The 17,959-nt window shown below is 40.6% G+C and overlaps 1 protein-coding gene across 2 annotated transcripts in view; it reads right to left on the reverse strand.

Annotated features, from left to right (window-relative positions):
* Positions 1–17,959, reverse strand: part of SH3BGRL2 (SH3 domain binding glutamate rich protein like 2) — a 59,915-nt gene that overhangs the window by 16,993 nt on the left and 24,963 nt on the right. The window contains exons 1-2 of one of the 2 annotated variants that reach the window (XM_058566737.1): positions 7,912–8,010; positions 7,343–7,528 (exon numbers count right to left, since the gene is read on the reverse strand). In XM_058566737.1, the coding sequence (XP_058422720.1) occupies positions 7,343–7,528; positions 7,912–7,926 (201 nt within the window). In that variant the 5' untranslated portion in view covers positions 7,927–8,010. Of the gene's footprint in view, positions 1–7,342; positions 7,529–7,911; positions 8,011–17,959 lie in introns of those variants that run through there. The other variant, XM_058566736.1, reaches the window with a different exon arrangement.

A 17,959-nucleotide genomic window follows, 5' to 3' on the forward strand; every position in this document is an offset into this window, starting at 1 on the left:
GTTGGCCTCATAAAATGAGTTAGGAAGTGTCCCATCCTCTTCAATTTTTTGGAAGAGTTTGAGAAGAACAGGAATTAAATCTTCTTTGAATCTTTAGTAGAATTCACCAGAGAAGCCGTCTGGTCCTGGACTTTTGTTTTTGGGGAGGTTTTTGATTACTGTTTCACTTTCTTTACTTGTGATTGGTCTTTAAAAGGTTAGACAACAGAACAAAAACAACCAAACAAAAAAGAATATGCAGCAGAGAACTACGTGGCCTGCAAAGTATTTACCAGGTAGCCCAACCCCTGGTCTAGAGGATTGGAGGATATATTTTGAGGCAGCTCCTGCAAATGTGAAATTTCTCTGAAGCCTTGTTTAATCTTAAAAATTCAGGGAAATTGGTCACTCTGCCCCATAATCTATCACTGTCTGTTTTGTTATTAAAACATATTATGTTTTGCAATGTACTTACCTTCAAGTCAAATGGCTGCTTTGGGCAGATGGTCAGTCTTTATTCTATGACTTTGGGCACCCCCAAGCCCTGAGAAACCCAACTCTGGTTTTACCAGCAGCACAATAAACAATCATCTTGTTTTAACGTTTACTAGCTTTCATTTCACCAAGTGACTTTTTCTTGACCTTGAACCCAGATTCTGGGGGCACCAACAATAACCCTTCATGTCTTGATAACAGTTTACCCCAAAATATTTCTGTTGTTTGATAGAGGACTCTAAGGAAAGGAAGAAGAGTGGAATAGCCTAAAATGAGAATGCACTTTCTATAATAACATTCAATTGAATGCACTCTTCAGAACAGCTTGCCAGTTACAAACTATTATTTCAGGTGGCTGGAAACAAACTAAATAGCCCACAGTGGGGGAATGATTAAGTTAATTACAATAATCCACCCAAGGGAATAATAGACAACCTCTAAAAAATAAGTTTACAATGACATGGAAACTCTTTTTGTTAGAAAACAAAGCAGGGCACAAAATGGCATATATAGTATGATCAAAAAATGTGATTTTAAAAATTTAAATCTACTTGTAAGAAAAGAAAACCTGTATAGACTGTTTGCAGTGTTATTTGCAGTGTTATTTGAAAGGTAAAACTGATTGTTCTCCCTTTCTTTCTGATTCTCATTTTTCAAATTTTCCCTACTTTCATATTTATTTTAGTGCTGGGGGGAAAAGAAACAATAATAATAATAATAATAATAATGTTGGATAACCAATTCAATATGAAAACTTTTAGATATCTCTTTCCAACAACTTCTTTTGACACCTTTGGCTGAAGATCATTTCTTATATTTATGTATGGAGATATATATATATAAATATGATCCTTTTTAAAAAAAATAAAATCATATGTATAAATCAGAGATTTGTAAAACTGATAATTAAGGGAGTTGGTTCTTTGTGCTTCAAAAGAGATCCCCAAACACACTTAAAATGTATTATCCCATGACAATCTTCTCAAAAGTCTTCCATAAACACTGCATTTGGGACCATATAACTACATACATTTAGGTCTTCTTGTGGTGTGCTTCTGAGACTCCACGAATGGTTAGAAGACACTAACACATCTCCTTATCTCCTTTCATGGGAAAGAAAGAAAAGGAGAGGAGATGCCACAAAGAACCACTGCTGGTCATTTAGCCTTTCTGCACCTCCTGAAGATTAGTCTAACCCATCTCTAGTCTACTTTCAGGCTCCAATTAACAAACGTAATATGGGGAAAGGCAGTCATAGTTGGCCCCCAAATCATTACTTAAACAAAACTAGTCAACAGCTTTAATGTAACTTTACTTAGTTAGCAATACACCCAATATTTAGGTTCAAATTTAACATCCTACAAGTATCATCCCAAAGTGTAAAAAAAAAAAAAAAAAAGCAATTTAACAGTTTTAAATCATAAATAATCTTAAAAGTTGCATCATGGAAAATGATCAAAAGGTTATTTTTCTATAAAAATAGTCTGCCACCTGTCTCTCAGCTGAGCTGTTCTCTAAAAGACAGGACATTGCACGAGTAACTCCAGCCACACGCTCCACCTCACCCCGTCTCTCTCTCCACCTTCACCCGAGGCCCAGCTGGCATCCTCAGACAAACCTGAACCAACTTGTCTTGTCACTGTGTTTTTCCTTCCTGATGGTTAATCCACAAACTGGTTAATGTGACGCCAGGAAATGAAACTTGGCTGCATTCTCAATTCTAACTACCAGTATTTCAAAAAAATAAAAGAATTAATAAATTAATTCAGCCAAGTTGCAAGACAAAAAAACAACATATGAAAATCACTTATGTTTTGATACACTAATAATGAACAACTGGAAAAGGAAATGAAGAAAATAATTCTATTTACAATAGTACCAAAAAGAATAAAATACTTTGGAATAAACCTAACCAAGCTAGTAAAAGACTCATACACTAAAAACTACAAAACACTGCTGAAAGAAATGAATGGGGACACAAATAAATAGATATCCCACATTCATGGATTGGAAGACTTAACAGTGTCAAGATGTCAAGACTACCCAAAGCAATCTAAAGATTCAACACAATCCCTACCAAAATCTCAATAGCATTTTTTGCAGAAAGAGAACAAAAATCATCCTAAAATTCATCTAGGATCTCAAGAGACCCCAAATAACCAAAAGAAGTTTGAAAAAGGACAAAGTTGGAGGACTCACACCTCATTACAAAGCTACAGTAATCCAAAAGTGTGGCACCGGCATAAAGACAGAATACAGACCAGCAGAGAGTCCAAACAAAATAAACGCTCACATATACGGTCAAATGATCTTCAACAAAGGTGCTAAGAACACTCAATGGGGAAAGGACAGTCTCTTCAACAAATGACGCCAGGAAAACTAGATATCCACATGCAAAAGAATGAAGCTGAACCCTTATCTTGCACCATATACAAAAATTAAATAAAAATAAATTAAAAACCTAAACATAAGACCCAAAACTATGAAACACCTAGAAGAAAGCACAGGAGAAAAGCTTCATGACAGTGTATTTGGCAAAGAATGATTTCTTGGCTATAACTCCAAAAGTACGGGCAACAAAAGCAAAAATAGACAAATAGGACTACAACAAACTTAAAAACTTGTTCACCAAAGGATACAATCAACAAAGTGAAAGGCAACCTAAGAGTGGGAGAAAATATTTGCAAATTAGATATCTGATAAGGGGTTAATATCCAGAATATACAAATAACTCTTACAACTCAAAAACAAAAAATTAAATAACCCAATTAAAAAATGGGCAAAGAACTTGAATAGACATTTCTCCAAAGATGATATACAAATGGACAACAAGCATTTGAGATGCTCAACATCACTAATCATCAGAGAAATGCAAATCAAAATCAAAACGAGACATCACCTCACACCCATAATGATAGCTACTCTCAAAACAAAACACAAAAAATAATAAGTGTTGGTGGGGATGTGGAGAAGTTGAAACCCCTGTGCACTGTTGGTGGGATTGCAAAATGGTGCGACCACTATGAAAAGCAGTATGGTGGTTCCTCAAAAAATTAAAAACAGAACTACCATATGATGCAGCAATCTCACCTCTATCTATATATCCAAAAAAACTGAAAGCAGGATGTTGAAGAGATATTTGCAAACCCACGTTCATAGCAGCACTATTCACAATAGCCAAGAGGTGGAAGCAACCCAATGTCCACTGACAGATGAATGCATAAACAAAATATGGTATATTAATACAATGGAAGTCTTAAAAAGGAAGGAACTCTTGTCACATGCTTCAACGCTATACGCTGAATATTTGTATCCCTACAAAATTCATATGTTGAAGTCCTAATGTCCAAAGGCCTTTGGGAGGTGATTAAGTTATGAGGGCAAAGCCCTCATGGATGAGATTAATGCCCTTATAGAAGAGGTCTAGACGAGAGAGCCCCCTTGCCCCTTTCACCATGTGAGGACACTGCAGGAAGTTGGCAGCCTCCAACCCAGACGAGGGCTTTCACCAGAACCCAACCATGCTGTCACCCTGATTTTGGACTTCCAGCCTCCAGAACTTCAAGAAATAAATTCCTGTTGTTTATAAGCTACCCAGTCTGTGGTATTTTGTTATAGCAGCTTTAACGGACTAAGATATACTACATGGATGAACCTTGAGAACATTACGCTAAGTGAAATAAGCCAGTCACAAAAGGACAAATACTGTATGACTTCACTTCTGTGAGGTATCTAGAGTAGTCAAATTCATAGATATAGAAAGAAGAAGGACGGTTATCAGGGGCTGGGGAGAGGGGACAAACAGGAGCTGTTTAATGGGTATAGAGTTTCAATTCTGCAAGATGAAAAAGCTCTGGAGATCTGTTTTAAAACAATATGAATATATATAACACCACTGAACTGTACACTTAGAAATGGTTAAATAGTAAATTTAATGATACATGTTTTTATCACAATAAAAATTTTTTGATAGAAAATAAGAAAAATACGTAAAGAAATCCAAATCATTTTTTTGCTGAACGGGGAGGAGAAAAGAAATGAAAGAGGAATAAATATTTTCCTTTTGTGTAGATGTGTGTGTTTTCATTTCTGGTGCATTCCACACATGCCAGGTCCACAGAGAGAGAACAACGTTTAAACCTTGAACATGAGGACTTGAGGTCTCTAAAACCCAACTCAGACAGTAAAACGCGTTAGAAAAGCCTAGGTGTTGGGACCTAGGCTTTAGGTCCCCATTTCCAGAGAAGAATCTTGCTCATGGTAGGACACGCCAGGGAAACCACAAGGACAACCAGTCTGTGCCAATTTGGGTTCTTGACCATAGACGACTGAAATGGATACTGGCAACTTAAGAGGAAAGCAATTTATGGAGGTATAGTAGGGAGCTCACAGAATCCACATTAAAGCTGGAGGACCAGTTTAGAACACAGGAGAATTTCCATGTCTGGGTAGCCAAGAACACACCCAGGCCACACCCCAGGATCAGCCTCTTTAGGACACCAGCCATGGCTATGCCTGGTCCCATAACCCCTGGACACTCACTGCAACCTCCAACTGATGCTGTGTTTCCAGCATCATCCTCTCCACATTCAAATTCTGGGGTGGGAAGAACTGATTGGGCATGCCAGGGAGCTTCCATTCAGTGGGGAACTCCTCCCAACAGGCAGGATATTCAAATGCTAAAGGAGAGAGAGAAGGCAACTGTCCACATTGGTTACCAAGTAGCTTGGCAGCTATTTATGTCTCACATGACTAGTTCACCCAGTAAATAAAGTAACAAGTTTCTAGATAATCTCAGGAAATCTTCGTGCTTACTGGATCCTGTCAGTTGCAATGTGGCAGGTTTCCACAGGTTATCCAACCAGATAAGGCTACTCATGAACTATCACTGGCTAAAGCAAGGCGCACAGGAGCAGGTGAGATGAATGAGGCCATGGCAGGTTGCCCTCTAATGCTTTTGCTTTTGTCAAAGTCGAATTTACTTGACCTTGATAAGAGCAGACACTGTCTTCAAAACTCCTGACAGAAGAGACTATAAAGATAGAATGCATACACCAGCACTGCTGTCATCATCCCCACGGGACGAACACTGCTCACGCAGAGAAGATGCCATTTATCTAGCACAGTCTAATCAATATATAAGTCTCTAGCCAGCTCGCAGACAGTCTATCTGAAAAATTTCCATAGACTCCGTAGGACAAAGACATACAGAGATTTAGAAAGTCATAAAGAGGAGAAAACAAGAAGGGATTAACTTTTTTTTCATATTACATTCTTTCATTCATTCAAAACATTCCTCTAGTCAAAGGGCTCTCAAGACTTCTGCTTTTATGATGATACAGCAAAGATGTCTCTACCTTCTTTCCCTTGAAAGTTAACAAAACAACAAGGATTTTTTTAAAACACCAGAAACTCCTCTTTTTTTAAAGAAAACTAGGAGACATCTACTGTTCTGAACCTCAACGTATGCAGAAAGTAGGCAGAAAAACAGGGAGGGACATTAGACAGCAGAGGATGGTCCAACCTCAGTGTCTGCAGAGGCAGTATCAATAGGAAACAAGCTGCAGGGCCCCCAGAAAACATGAGGAATTGGAGGCACTGGCTATTGTGAAGGGGGGGTGAGTGAGCAAAGGCAGACAACAGGGAGACTGTTTAAAAGTCTATATAAGCGGGGGCCGGCCCGGTGGCGCAAGCAGTTAAGTGTGCGCTCCACTGCGGTGGCCCAGGGCTCACAGGTTCAGATCCCGGGCGCGCACCGATGCACTGCTTGGCAAGCCATGCTGTGGTGGCGTCCCATGTAAAGTGGAAGAAGATGGGCACGGATGTTAGCTCAGGGCCAGTCTTCCTCAGCAAAAAAGAGGAGGATTGGCAGACGTTGGCTCAGGGGTGCTCTTCCTCACAAAAAAAAAAGATGAGAAAATGGAGGCTTAAAGAGGTAGGTGACTTTCCAAAGGTGTCCCAGCCAACGTGAAGTTGTACGGAACTCAAATCTACGTCCAGTGCCATGTTCAGGATTCTCCTCATGACGCTGTCTGTAAGATCTCTCTGCATAATCTCTATGGCTTTATGTTCCAAGATCTCATTCTCCCTCATGCAGTGTGTCCTTTCAAGCCACCAAAAGCACTTTGTGATCCCTTTCCTCCCCTCTAATGGCAACCTAGCTATTCACTTCATCAAACACCCCAGCACTGTAGCCCTTCTCCTCCTCCAGGCCATCCTTAAAGAAGTGTAGTACAGGTCCCAAAATAACACTGACTTAAATACTTAGAGCCCTGGCAAAAGCAAATCCTAACTTACTCATTAGAAAGAAGTTTCTCCATTTTTTTCTTAACCTAAAGAGTAAGAAGGAAAATAAATAGACAAAAATGACTTTACCTTCTCATATGCTTCATATAGCAGGAAGGCACCTAATGTATTTTAGATGTTCAGAATGATCCATCTGGCTTAGTATCATTAAAAAAATGAAATTCTGGTTTATAAGCAGCTATTAGCAGTTTTTTATTCTATAGAGTGATAAAGATTCTAGCATAATTACCCCTTCCACTCTGCTCCCTCAAAATGTATTAATCAAAAAACACACTTTAAAATTTAGAACACAACAAACACATGCACACAGCTTCCCTTCCCACCCCGTTCCAAAGCAGACAGATGGCCAGGAAGACTGACAGACACACGTGCGCTCACAATCACACACACTATGTGACCTTGGACTCACACCCTCTCTCAACTGCACCGTTAGCCTTGTGGACTTGATAGGCACGGAGTGAAGAGGTCACAGTCTTCACAGAAAAAACCCCAACAGCACTCGAGGTGACTCTGTGGTTCGAGTCATGAAAAGAAATAGCGTGATAGCGAACGAGCCACTTACGCCACAGTATCGGTCACCATTAAATATCTGAGGCGGCAGAGGGTTGCCCTGAGCGGGCTTCTTTTCCGGGGGGATGTTCTTGTACATCCACTGCCTCTGTTCCTCTGACATGGTGATATCCACCTCCTCAAACTCGATCTTGTTGGCTTCCAGAAATCGAACTACATCCTGCTGCTTCTTCTTTATCTAAAGGGAGAAGACAAACACATAAGAAAAACGCTCATCTGAAACAACATGTGGATATTTCCAATCCAAGTGGATTTGACTTCTCCTTGTCAGAGGTCACTGACACAAAAAACAAGGCCATTCATGCAGGCACCAGGCACTGGCCACTCACTGGACAACCAGTGAGGTCTACGCAGGTCCTGACAGCAATTTCTTCACCTGGACTCTCCAGAACTCTGGGGCACAGCTCAGACTGCCTGGAATGAACAGACTGTGTGAGGAGAGAGACTCACTTAGTTCTCGGGGGGCCGTTACCACTCCCCCTTACCCACAGAAACTGACATTTATAGTCCTGAAAGCTCCCTCTGCCAAAATCACTGGAAAACCATGTGCACGGAGCCCACCTGAGATGTTGACATTTCACTGATTCCCGGGAGTAGTCACATTGATATTCCCCTCCGCAGCCTCCTTCAGATATTCCACAGCTGTAGCCACCGTCACGAAAGCATCCTTTCATCAATTCACAAGAGAACAATGTCCTCCACCTCTAAGGCAAGAGTCAACAGCAGGCAGCGTCTTACTTTGAACTCTATTTCTTACCCCTTTTTGTTCCTCTCATCTTTCATGTTTCCTTCTTTAGTCACTAGGGGTCAGGTGTGCTCCTGAAGGGCTGCCAACACATCTGTAGGTTTTCAAAATGCTACCAGCCTTCTTAATTTAAGGATACGTATTAACCAACTTAGATGGGATGACAATATTCAGTATCTTAAATGCAGCATGTAAAACGTGAGAAAACAAGCTTGCTATTCCTAAATAATTCTGGGAAATCTGCACAAAGAATGAACTTAAGTGGTGAAGTAAATTCTATAATGGCCAAAGAAAAGAATCATTTTGAGAGGTCAAGCAGCCCAAAAGAGCTGTCTCATCACAGAAAATAAAATGCTTAAAGAACAACCTTTCACACACAGAGTGTCCCCGTCACCTCCCCCAATCCAACTCTCCCCAAAAAGCCTCCATGACATGTGTCTCTGAGGTGGACATCTGTCACATGCCATGAGCAAAGAAAGAGATTCTGCTCCCTGGGCTGAAATCTATGAATGACAATCAAGATGGCATAGTTAGTATGGACAGAAATGAAAACAGGCAAAAATAGGACATCTTTAAGCTCAATAATATTATAAAATGAGAGAATTACTGTATGGTTATAAATCAAAATTGATAATGACATTATCTCAATTTCTTCAATTAAGCCATTTCTCATGTCTGAAAAAGTTAACTGTTTTCCCTCATTGACACACAACTTCAGAATATAGTTGCATTATTTTGTAACTTCAGCTTGCAGAAAGTATCATCCATCCTACTTAATTGCCCCTTACAACCCTACAAGGTAGATGTGATTGTCCCTGAGATCAAAAGTGGTCACCTACTTGGATCAAGGTCCTAGTGTGTGTTCTTAAGACAATCGCGTCATTGCCTTAAAATCCTTCTTTAGTGGGTCCCCACCACCCTTGGAAGAACATACACATTTCTTAGCATGGCACAATGTCCTTCATAATCCAGCTCCTTTGACTATTAAAGCAATGTATTTGCATTTTTTAAAGACTGGAAACTGTAAAACAATGAAAAGTTACCTACAATCCTCCTGCCAGACAACCACTGTCAAAATTTAGAGGAAAGGGTCTGGATTTAATGTCCATATGTGGAGCTCTACACAGGGCTACACCGAACACAGAGCTACATTCTACACTGTACGTGCTCCAGGACATTTCAAATGTGCATGAGAGTGATCAAAATTGAAACTGATACACAGCCAAACCTTGGTTTTCCATGTAACGTATATACACATAACATCTACCACTACCCCAAATGTGGGTACTTAAAAACTCATACATTCTCAATACTAGGATACATCAAAGACACAAAAACAGCTTCTTTACTCCCCCACCCTCTTGCTCGATACACATACACACACACACACACACACACACACACACACACAGTATTTATTGGCTATATTATTGGTCTTTCCTTTCACAGGATCACACTCAGTAAAAATAACTGTATCTTGCCCCTTTCACTCAACAATATATCATGAGGAGCGTCCCCTGTCATTAAACTTTTTCAAAAGCATCAATTTTAATATTTTCCTGGCAATTCCATCAGGTACAGTTGACTATTACTCTATTGTTGGATATTTAGCATACTTGTAGATTTCACCACTAGAAGTAACATCATGTAGTGAACATCTTTATTTATAAATCTTTAACTGTATCTCTCAACACCACTTTAGGACAAAGCCCACAAAGGGTGGAGACGTTTTTCAGGCTCCTGAAGGATCCAGGCTAACCTGCTTTTCGACAAGGCTACATCGCTTTACATCCCAATTAGCAAGGTTTGAAAGTGTCCATGTGTCAACACCCCTCCCTCCTTATGGCCAATATATGAAAGTTGTATCATATAATATTAAATTGAAATGGCTCAAGGTGATAGATGTTAACTAAACTTATTGCAATAATCATTTCACAGTACATACGTATATCAAATCATTATGTTGTACACCTTAAATTTATACCATGTTATATGTCAATTATATCTCAATAAAACTGGAAAAAATGGTTGCTGTTCTAAAAAAAAATTCAAATGCATCATAATGATGCTCAGGAAGCAAAGGATGGTTCCTTACTAACAATGGAGATGACCGACAGTAGTGCAAGGAGTAAAATGTAAGTAATTATATCTCTATTTTAAAAGAGGGATGGAGGGCCGGCCCCGTGGCTTAGTGGTTAAGTGCGCGCGCTCCGCTGCTGGCGGCCCGGGTTCGGATCCCGGGCGCGCACCGACGCACCGCTTCTCCAGCCATGCTGAGGCCGCGTCTCACATACAGCAACTAGGAGGATGTGCAGCTATGACATACAACTATCTACTGGGGCTTTGGGGGGAAAATAAATAAATAAAATCTTTAAAAAAATAAAATAAAAGGGGGATGCAGGGGAGGCATGATCAGGTTTGTGTTACAAAGAGATCAATACTACGCAACTTAAAAAGAAAAAAGGATAAATTCCACATGTACTGTTAGCATTCTATGTAAAGGTCTCTAAGGCATATTAGTGAAAAAAAAAACTGTGTAGACTAGGCACATTTTTTTGAAAAAAAATGAAGGAAAGTAGGAACACATTTGTATTTGCTTGTATTTCCATTTTTAGAAGAACTCTTGAAGATTATACAAGAAACTAACAGAAGTGGTTGCGGGGGGGTGGGGGTGGGGAGTGGGAACTGGTGACAGGGACCAAGCAGGAGCAAGAGTTTTCACTCTACATGTGGAAACTTGAAACCTGTCTGAAAAGCATGAACGTGTCAACATTCAAAAGATAAACAGAACTTTATTTTGAGAGAGAAAGAGGGCTTCAAAAAGAGAAAAGCCTGGCGGGGAGCAGCCACAGACGGCCACAGAGATGGGGTTGCTGTACAGAAATCAGCTCTCCTAACAAGACAGGAAGCAGGACTTGGAGCCTTTGGTCACACGCTGGCCTCCACGTATCCTTACACTTAAAAGAAAGGCCAGATGATTAAAAAGAATAGGAAAAAAAATAGCTACGACCACAGAAAAATAACTAATACCAGAGCAAATCACCCAAATCAACAATGGGGAGAAATTTAACCCAGAGAAGGATTTTCAAGTGGATCCACTTGAAAGGAAGGAGGGAAGGAAGGAAGATGAGTCACGCTGTTTTTAAGATCTGCCAAGGTGAATGTGGCCTGGAACCGTGGGAGCCCCGGCCTGAGGGGTAGGGACAGGCCAGCGCAGAAGGCAGGGACTTGGGAAGAGCTGGGGCCCCAGGTAACAGAAAGGCTTCCCACGTGGCAAGAGGAAGCCGTCAAGGGCACTTCACATGCTGGCATAAACCTAGTCGTCAAGTAACAATAACATAGGCCGTCATTTCCTTGGCACAAAGGACTTTATTCTCCCCCTTTTTCAATTGTCCTGAAACAATACGCACCTTACAGTCAATATCAGGACATTTGGGAAGCAAATGGAAGAGAAGAAGTCAATCGTGTGATAACAGCAGCTGCACTCACCCATGTTAATTCAGCCATCAGACGAAGGTACCCATAACTCATGTGGTTTGTTTTTTTCCCAAACACACTTAGAAGCCATGGCAGATAATGCTAGTTATTTACCCAGGAGCCAATCTCCCTTTCTTTCTTAACAACAGAAGCCTGGTTTTGTTTAGGAATGCAACCTCCCCAGCTACAAAAACTTGTTTACCCAAACTCCTCTGTAGCTAGGGGTGATCACATGACAGAGTTCTGGCCAATGAGATGTAAGGCAGGCATTCCCTGGGAAGGTTCCACTTAATGAATGACAACACAAAGCCCGTTGTGCACTTCCTCTTTCTCCCTTCTCCCTTGCAGGAATGCAGATGTGGTGCCTGGAGGTGCACAAACCATTTTGCAAATGTGAAAAACAAACACCATATGGTGAGGATGGTCAAGCAGAAGGACAGGAGCCAGGTCCTTGACGACACTTGACAGCTGTCACACTAGTCTTGTGCAGCCTCCTCTAAACCTTCTGTATTAGACAAATGAACCTGTAATTAGTTAACCCACTCTTTATCAAGTTTTCTACAGCTTGCATCCAAACGCAATGCTACTTTGTAAAATTCATAATTGCTACGTAAAATGTCTTCAAAAATACTGTAGCATGATGGATTGAAAATAAAAGCTGTTACTACACAGCAGAGCCTAGAAATAAAAGCTGTAAGACATAAATTTAATATAAGTGAAGTGAATATTTGTCACTGGATAAACAGATGAATTTTCATTATTTTCTTTGTAAAGCAACAACAAAGTTGTTGGACCTAAAACAGGAAGATATACAGAAAAGCATGAAAGTTGCATTTCACCTTATCATTCAAACATACACCATTACACACCATCCAAAGCAACTGAAGGGAACAGACACGGCTAAGTCTTCTGAGCTGGATCCCGGGCGGGCAAACTGGCCCACAGGCCAAATCCAGCCCACTGTTTCTGTAGGGCCCACAACCAAAGCTAGTCTTTATAGTTTTAAATGGTTGGGGGGGAAAAAAATCAAAACAATACTACTATTTCATGACGTGTAAAAATTATACGAAATAGAAATTTCAGCATCCATAAATAAAATTGCATTGGAAGGCAGCTGCACCATTCATTTACGTACTCTCTATGGCTGCTTTCGCCCTGCAATGGCTGAGTTGAGTCCTTCAAGGGAGGCTGTGTGGTTCCCAAAGCCTAGAGGATTTACCAGCTGCCCTTTACAGAAAAAGTTTGCCAACCCTGGGCTAGATCACACATCTTCATTTCCGGCTCAAAGGTCCCTCTCTCAGTGAGGCCTTCCCTCATCACCTGATTTTGCATTTTTACCAGCCATTCCCCCATCCCGGAGCCCAGTACTCCCCTTCAATGCTTCATTTTTCAACACAGCATTTAGCATCTGACACACTGGATGTTTTACATACTTGTCTGTCCACCTCCCCCTCCAGAATCTCCAACCACCTCAGCTCAAGTGTTATTGTCTAAATTTAACAAAATTTTATTAATTTATCAGTTGACTTGTTTTTATGCTCATCTCTCTCCACAGCTCTGCAAGCACAGGGACTGGCAGGCAGGAGCCCTCAAGAAATATTAACTGAAAAGAGGGTTAAAGAATTATCACTCCAGCACAGAACATCAAAGATTTCCAGGTGATGTTCACGAGATCAAACTGAGTTGGTAATTTAATTTAGGAAAAAATGTAAGCAAAATTTAGCCAAACAGGAATGTAGATCAAACGCTAGTATTTCTCAGTTAATGCTAAAGCTGTATGACTTTAAAAAGCAGTGTGTCTAGGATGCTACATGTAACTGTAAATAGCCTACATAATGCAAAAAATCTCTAGACTCTGAATGTGAAAAGGGCTTCCCTTCTAACATTGACAATGATTCCCTTCTAACATTGAATTAAAGTTGTATGTAATTTTATGTTTAAATAAATGCTATTGTCAGTTAATTTTAAAAATTGCAAGTGCATAACGTAGTGTTTTGTTTGGCCCAAATGTTTTTAGTGACTTGATGTATTTGCAAATTGACAGCAACTGAGAATTAAGCAAGTATGTTAGTATCTCCACGACTCTGCTTCCAGTTGCTGCCATAGGATTCCATCACCCTCAACCACCTCCCTCAAGGATTTCCAGGAGCTCTGAAGCACGCTCCTCAGACACACTTCCAAGCAGCCTTCTTGGGCATTGCGTCCGTAAGTGCCATGGTCTGAATGTGTCTCCCCAAAAATTGTATATTGAAATCTAACCTCCAAGTTGATGGTATCACAAGGTGGGGGCCTATGGAAGGTGATGAGGTTATAAGGGCAGAGCCCTCATGAATGGGATTACTGTCCTGACAAAAGAGACCCGAGAGCTCCCCTGCCCCTTCCACCACGTGAGGACACAGCAAGGCATCCCGAGTCTCCAGCCCAGAAGAGAGCTCTCACCAGAACCCAACTGTGCTGGCACCCTGATCTTGGACTGTCAGCCTCCACAACGGTGAGAAACAAATTTCCATTGTTTATTTGGCACTCAGTCTGAGTATTTTGTTATAGCAGCCCAAACAAAGACAGTAAACCTTTACCCTTTCAACTCCAAACCCTTGCAAGACCCTGATCTGCTGAGGACCCCAGCACCTGCACCCAAGCCCTGGTGGCCCATGCCCACAGGTGCCTGGTGACAAGCTGTTGGGCCAGTGCTGCTGTATCTGCTGACGTGGCATGAACACTCAATGACCCATGGAACTCTCAGCAAGAACGCTTGCAGCTTTCACCAGCAGCCTCCTGGCTCCGGGAATCCCTGGGACTGGACGGGAGGACAAGCTAAATCAGCTACACTGTACTTGACTTACACTCACCCCCTACTCTGTGGACTTGTAAGTAAATCTCCTTGCAGGATTAGTTCTTTCCCAGAAGGCTCCCAGGTAACTTATGGACTTAAGAAGCCCCTGTCAGATTCCTTCCATGGGCTTCCAGACATGCCTCGTCATGTTTGAATTCCGGGGTGTACAGCACGGACGCTGCACCCTGGAACCTTGGGAGTCACTAGTAAATAAAGAGACACAATCAATTTGAATAAGATAGGCTTTGTTTTTTTAATTGAGATTTAATGGGAGCAAGTGTGGGAAAGCTAGTTTAAAGACAAACAAGCACAGATGAAAGACAACAAGGAAAACCAGGTGCGGGGGAAGGCAGGTATCTTAGAGTTAGACTGTGCTGGGTTTAATCCTGGCCTTGTCAGCTGAGGGGCCGTGGAGAAATTACTAAATTTCTCTCTCAGCCTTAGTTTCCAAATCTGTGAAATGGCCCCAATATCTTTTTTCCCAGGTTCATTGGAGGCTGAAATAAGAAAAGAGGGAAGCAACAATAGGCACTTGTTCAATTGTTTCATTCACTCAAACATTAGCTTTTCTTTCTTTGCTCTAGATGTGGACTTCTGTAAAAAATACAGAGAGACTCCTGGGTACTTTCAAAGCCTTTAGGTATTCGATGCAACTATTCTTTATTTCACCTACTTTCACACTTCAAATACACAGTTTTCTTTTTTCTGACTTGAGGTAGATGTAAGGCTGATGAGGACCTTTTATGTATCTCATGTGGAAAAAGCCAGAAACAGGCAGAGGAAAGAGAACAGGAAGGATACATTTTCTTATAACTTGACCAAATTTACAAAGGAGAGGCTGGACTGGACCAGGAGAGTGGGAGGCCCTAAGATAACTCCTCAACTAAACAGGGAGGAAAGGTCTGATAGTTGTTCCCTTGTCAAAGACCCTAGGAACTTTCCAGGAATTGAGGAGGGTACCTCAAAGATAGTTAATTTCGTGGCAAATTCTTTAGTGTCTCACTGTTGGCCTCACCAGGCATTATACTGTCATAAAGAGGATGCACATGGCAGACACTAGACTGCTCACCCCAAAGCTATTCACAACCTCTTCTGTGAAGGCTGGAAAACTGAAGTTCCTCTTTGCCAAGTGGCCCCACAGCTGCGGCAGCATGTGACCCAGATCTGGCCCCTGAGGTGTGAGCCAAAGTCCACTGGGTGGAGCTTCTGGACAAGGCTTCACTCTCTCGCTGAAGCAGATGGATTGAGATGGACCTTTGCCCCTGCCCTTCCTCCTCTTCCTGCTTGGAACCCGGGTGTGAGGGCTAGAGGTGCGGCGGCAGCCTTCCACCGTGAGGCAACCAGCATCAGGAAAAGGCCAAAAGAAACAAAGGCCCTGAACAAGTCAGCCTCCAGACTTAGCAGGAGAGACAGAAACACTTCGAGTGTTCCTTTAAGCTCATGTTGGGCAGGTTCTGTCTTACGTGCAGATGAACACACTCCTAACTGAGACACTCACCAGCATGTTTCACTGTCGGGGAGCAGGGCAGGGGTGTAGACTAAACCCCAGCAAGCCATTGCTGTCAACATTCTAACGCTGTTGAACTACACCTGAGATTACACATAAAGGACTGCGTCTCTGGTGTCTATTCCAGTTTATCATACCAGAAAGCAAATACCAGGTGACCAGGCCAAAGATAACAATGAGAGAGGCTGTCTTGCCAGAGATCGAAATTGAGTTTTAGGGAATCAGAGTGTCATAAAGATGGATTATGAAATACAGGGCAATTTTTGAAAGACTCATTATTATATGCTGTAAATTAAAGCAACACAATTTTAATGATGGAGAAGACTGTGCTTTTTCTTTGTCTCTGTGTCATTAGCATACTCCCTCGTACTTACTAAGCACTCAATATGTTTGTATTAACCAAATGAACATTATTGATCTTGAATAAATACTTTTAACATATTTTCTTTTGAACCAGTCAACATTTTTGGTCTTGTTTTCTTAACCAACTTGCACTGGTTTCTTTTTTCCATGTTTATAATGTTAAGGCATCTTTTCTTTCTTTTTTTTTTTGTGAGGAAGATCAGCCCTGAGCTAACATCCATGCCAATCCTCCTCTTTTTTGCTGAGGAAGACCGGCCCTGAACTAACATCTATCGCCAATCCTCCTCCTTTTTTTCCCTTTTTCTCCCCAAAGCCCCAGTAGATAGTTGTATGTCATAGTTGCACATCCTTCTAGTTGCTGTATGTGGGACGTGGCCTCAGCATGGCCAGACAAGCAGTGCGTCGGTGCGCGCCCAAGATCCGAACCCAGGCCACCAGTAGTGGAGCATGCGCACTTAACTGCTAAGCCACGGGGCCAGCCCCTCATCTTTTCAATTTAAAAATTTTTTATTAAAAAAAGCCATAATCTCATCATCCTGAAGTAACTATTTTTCGTATTACCTTACAAGGATTCAACATTTAGAAATATACTATATATAGTTGCCATAATAACATACATGTTTGGGGTAGGATGTTTTGCTTGTACTACAAATGTTTTTTGTTTTTATAATCTTCATAGTCATCTTATTGCATGCATAAATTATATTAAATACTCTAATGTTTAGAACATTATCCTACCATTGGAAATTCAAGTGTGTTCTAGAGATTTTTTTCTTTTATGAAAAAAGAAAACTGTTCCAAATGTGCTTTTTCATGATGACAAATGTTATCAGTAGGAAGCTACCTAAACAGATATTACAACACATGGAGACTCACACACTTCTTCTTTCTTGATTTGTCCTTCAAGGTGAAGGTGATACTTTACCAAGTAACTATTTTACAAAACAGATTTTAGGAAATGTTTGATATTATTATTTTCTAACTGAGAACAACGTTTGTTGTCTATAAAAATTGTCACTATGAAAACCTGGAAATATAATTTTCTAATCTCTTAAAAGTCTTTCAAATGAAAATTTTCAGTGAGTTTTTTTAATGTAAAAATGGAACGTCTTTCGGTTGGTTTTTAGGAACAACTAATTGACATCAGGGAAGATAGTATGATTTTAACTATCAAAATTTTAACCACTTCGGCATGACTGACGAAGGGGATCAGAAAAAGGATTACCACTGTTCTTTAATTATAATGATGCTCATTCTCTACTGGCATCTATGTATTTTTGGGAGGTACCTTTTCAACAATGACAACTGTTAAGAGCAGACCTTCAAATTATAGTACTAATAGTTAGCTCTCAATGTTCTCACTAAGAAAAACTGTTTCTGATGAGAGAAAAAGAAATTTTTTATCATTAAAAAAATTAAGAATATTGTTTCCACTGTATCCCATCATCTTATAATTACTATTTTGCGGACTTTTATATGCACATATTTTATTAGTATAGAAAATATATACAAAGAATTTATTTACAATATACACATATTGGGGAAATATGCTCAAAGAATTTTTTTTGTTATTAGGGTATGGGATCAAAAAACCTTGCAGACCACTGCACTAGAGAACTGTGGGGACCAGGAGAAATGTAGGTATGCAAACATATAAGACTATATATTATTTTCCTTTATAATG

Source organism: Diceros bicornis, chromosome 23 (genome assembly GCF_020826845.1).
Source record: "Diceros bicornis minor isolate mBicDic1 chromosome 23, mDicBic1.mat.cur, whole genome shotgun sequence".
Lineage (NCBI taxonomy): Eukaryota > Metazoa > Chordata > Mammalia > Perissodactyla > Rhinocerotidae > Diceros > Diceros bicornis.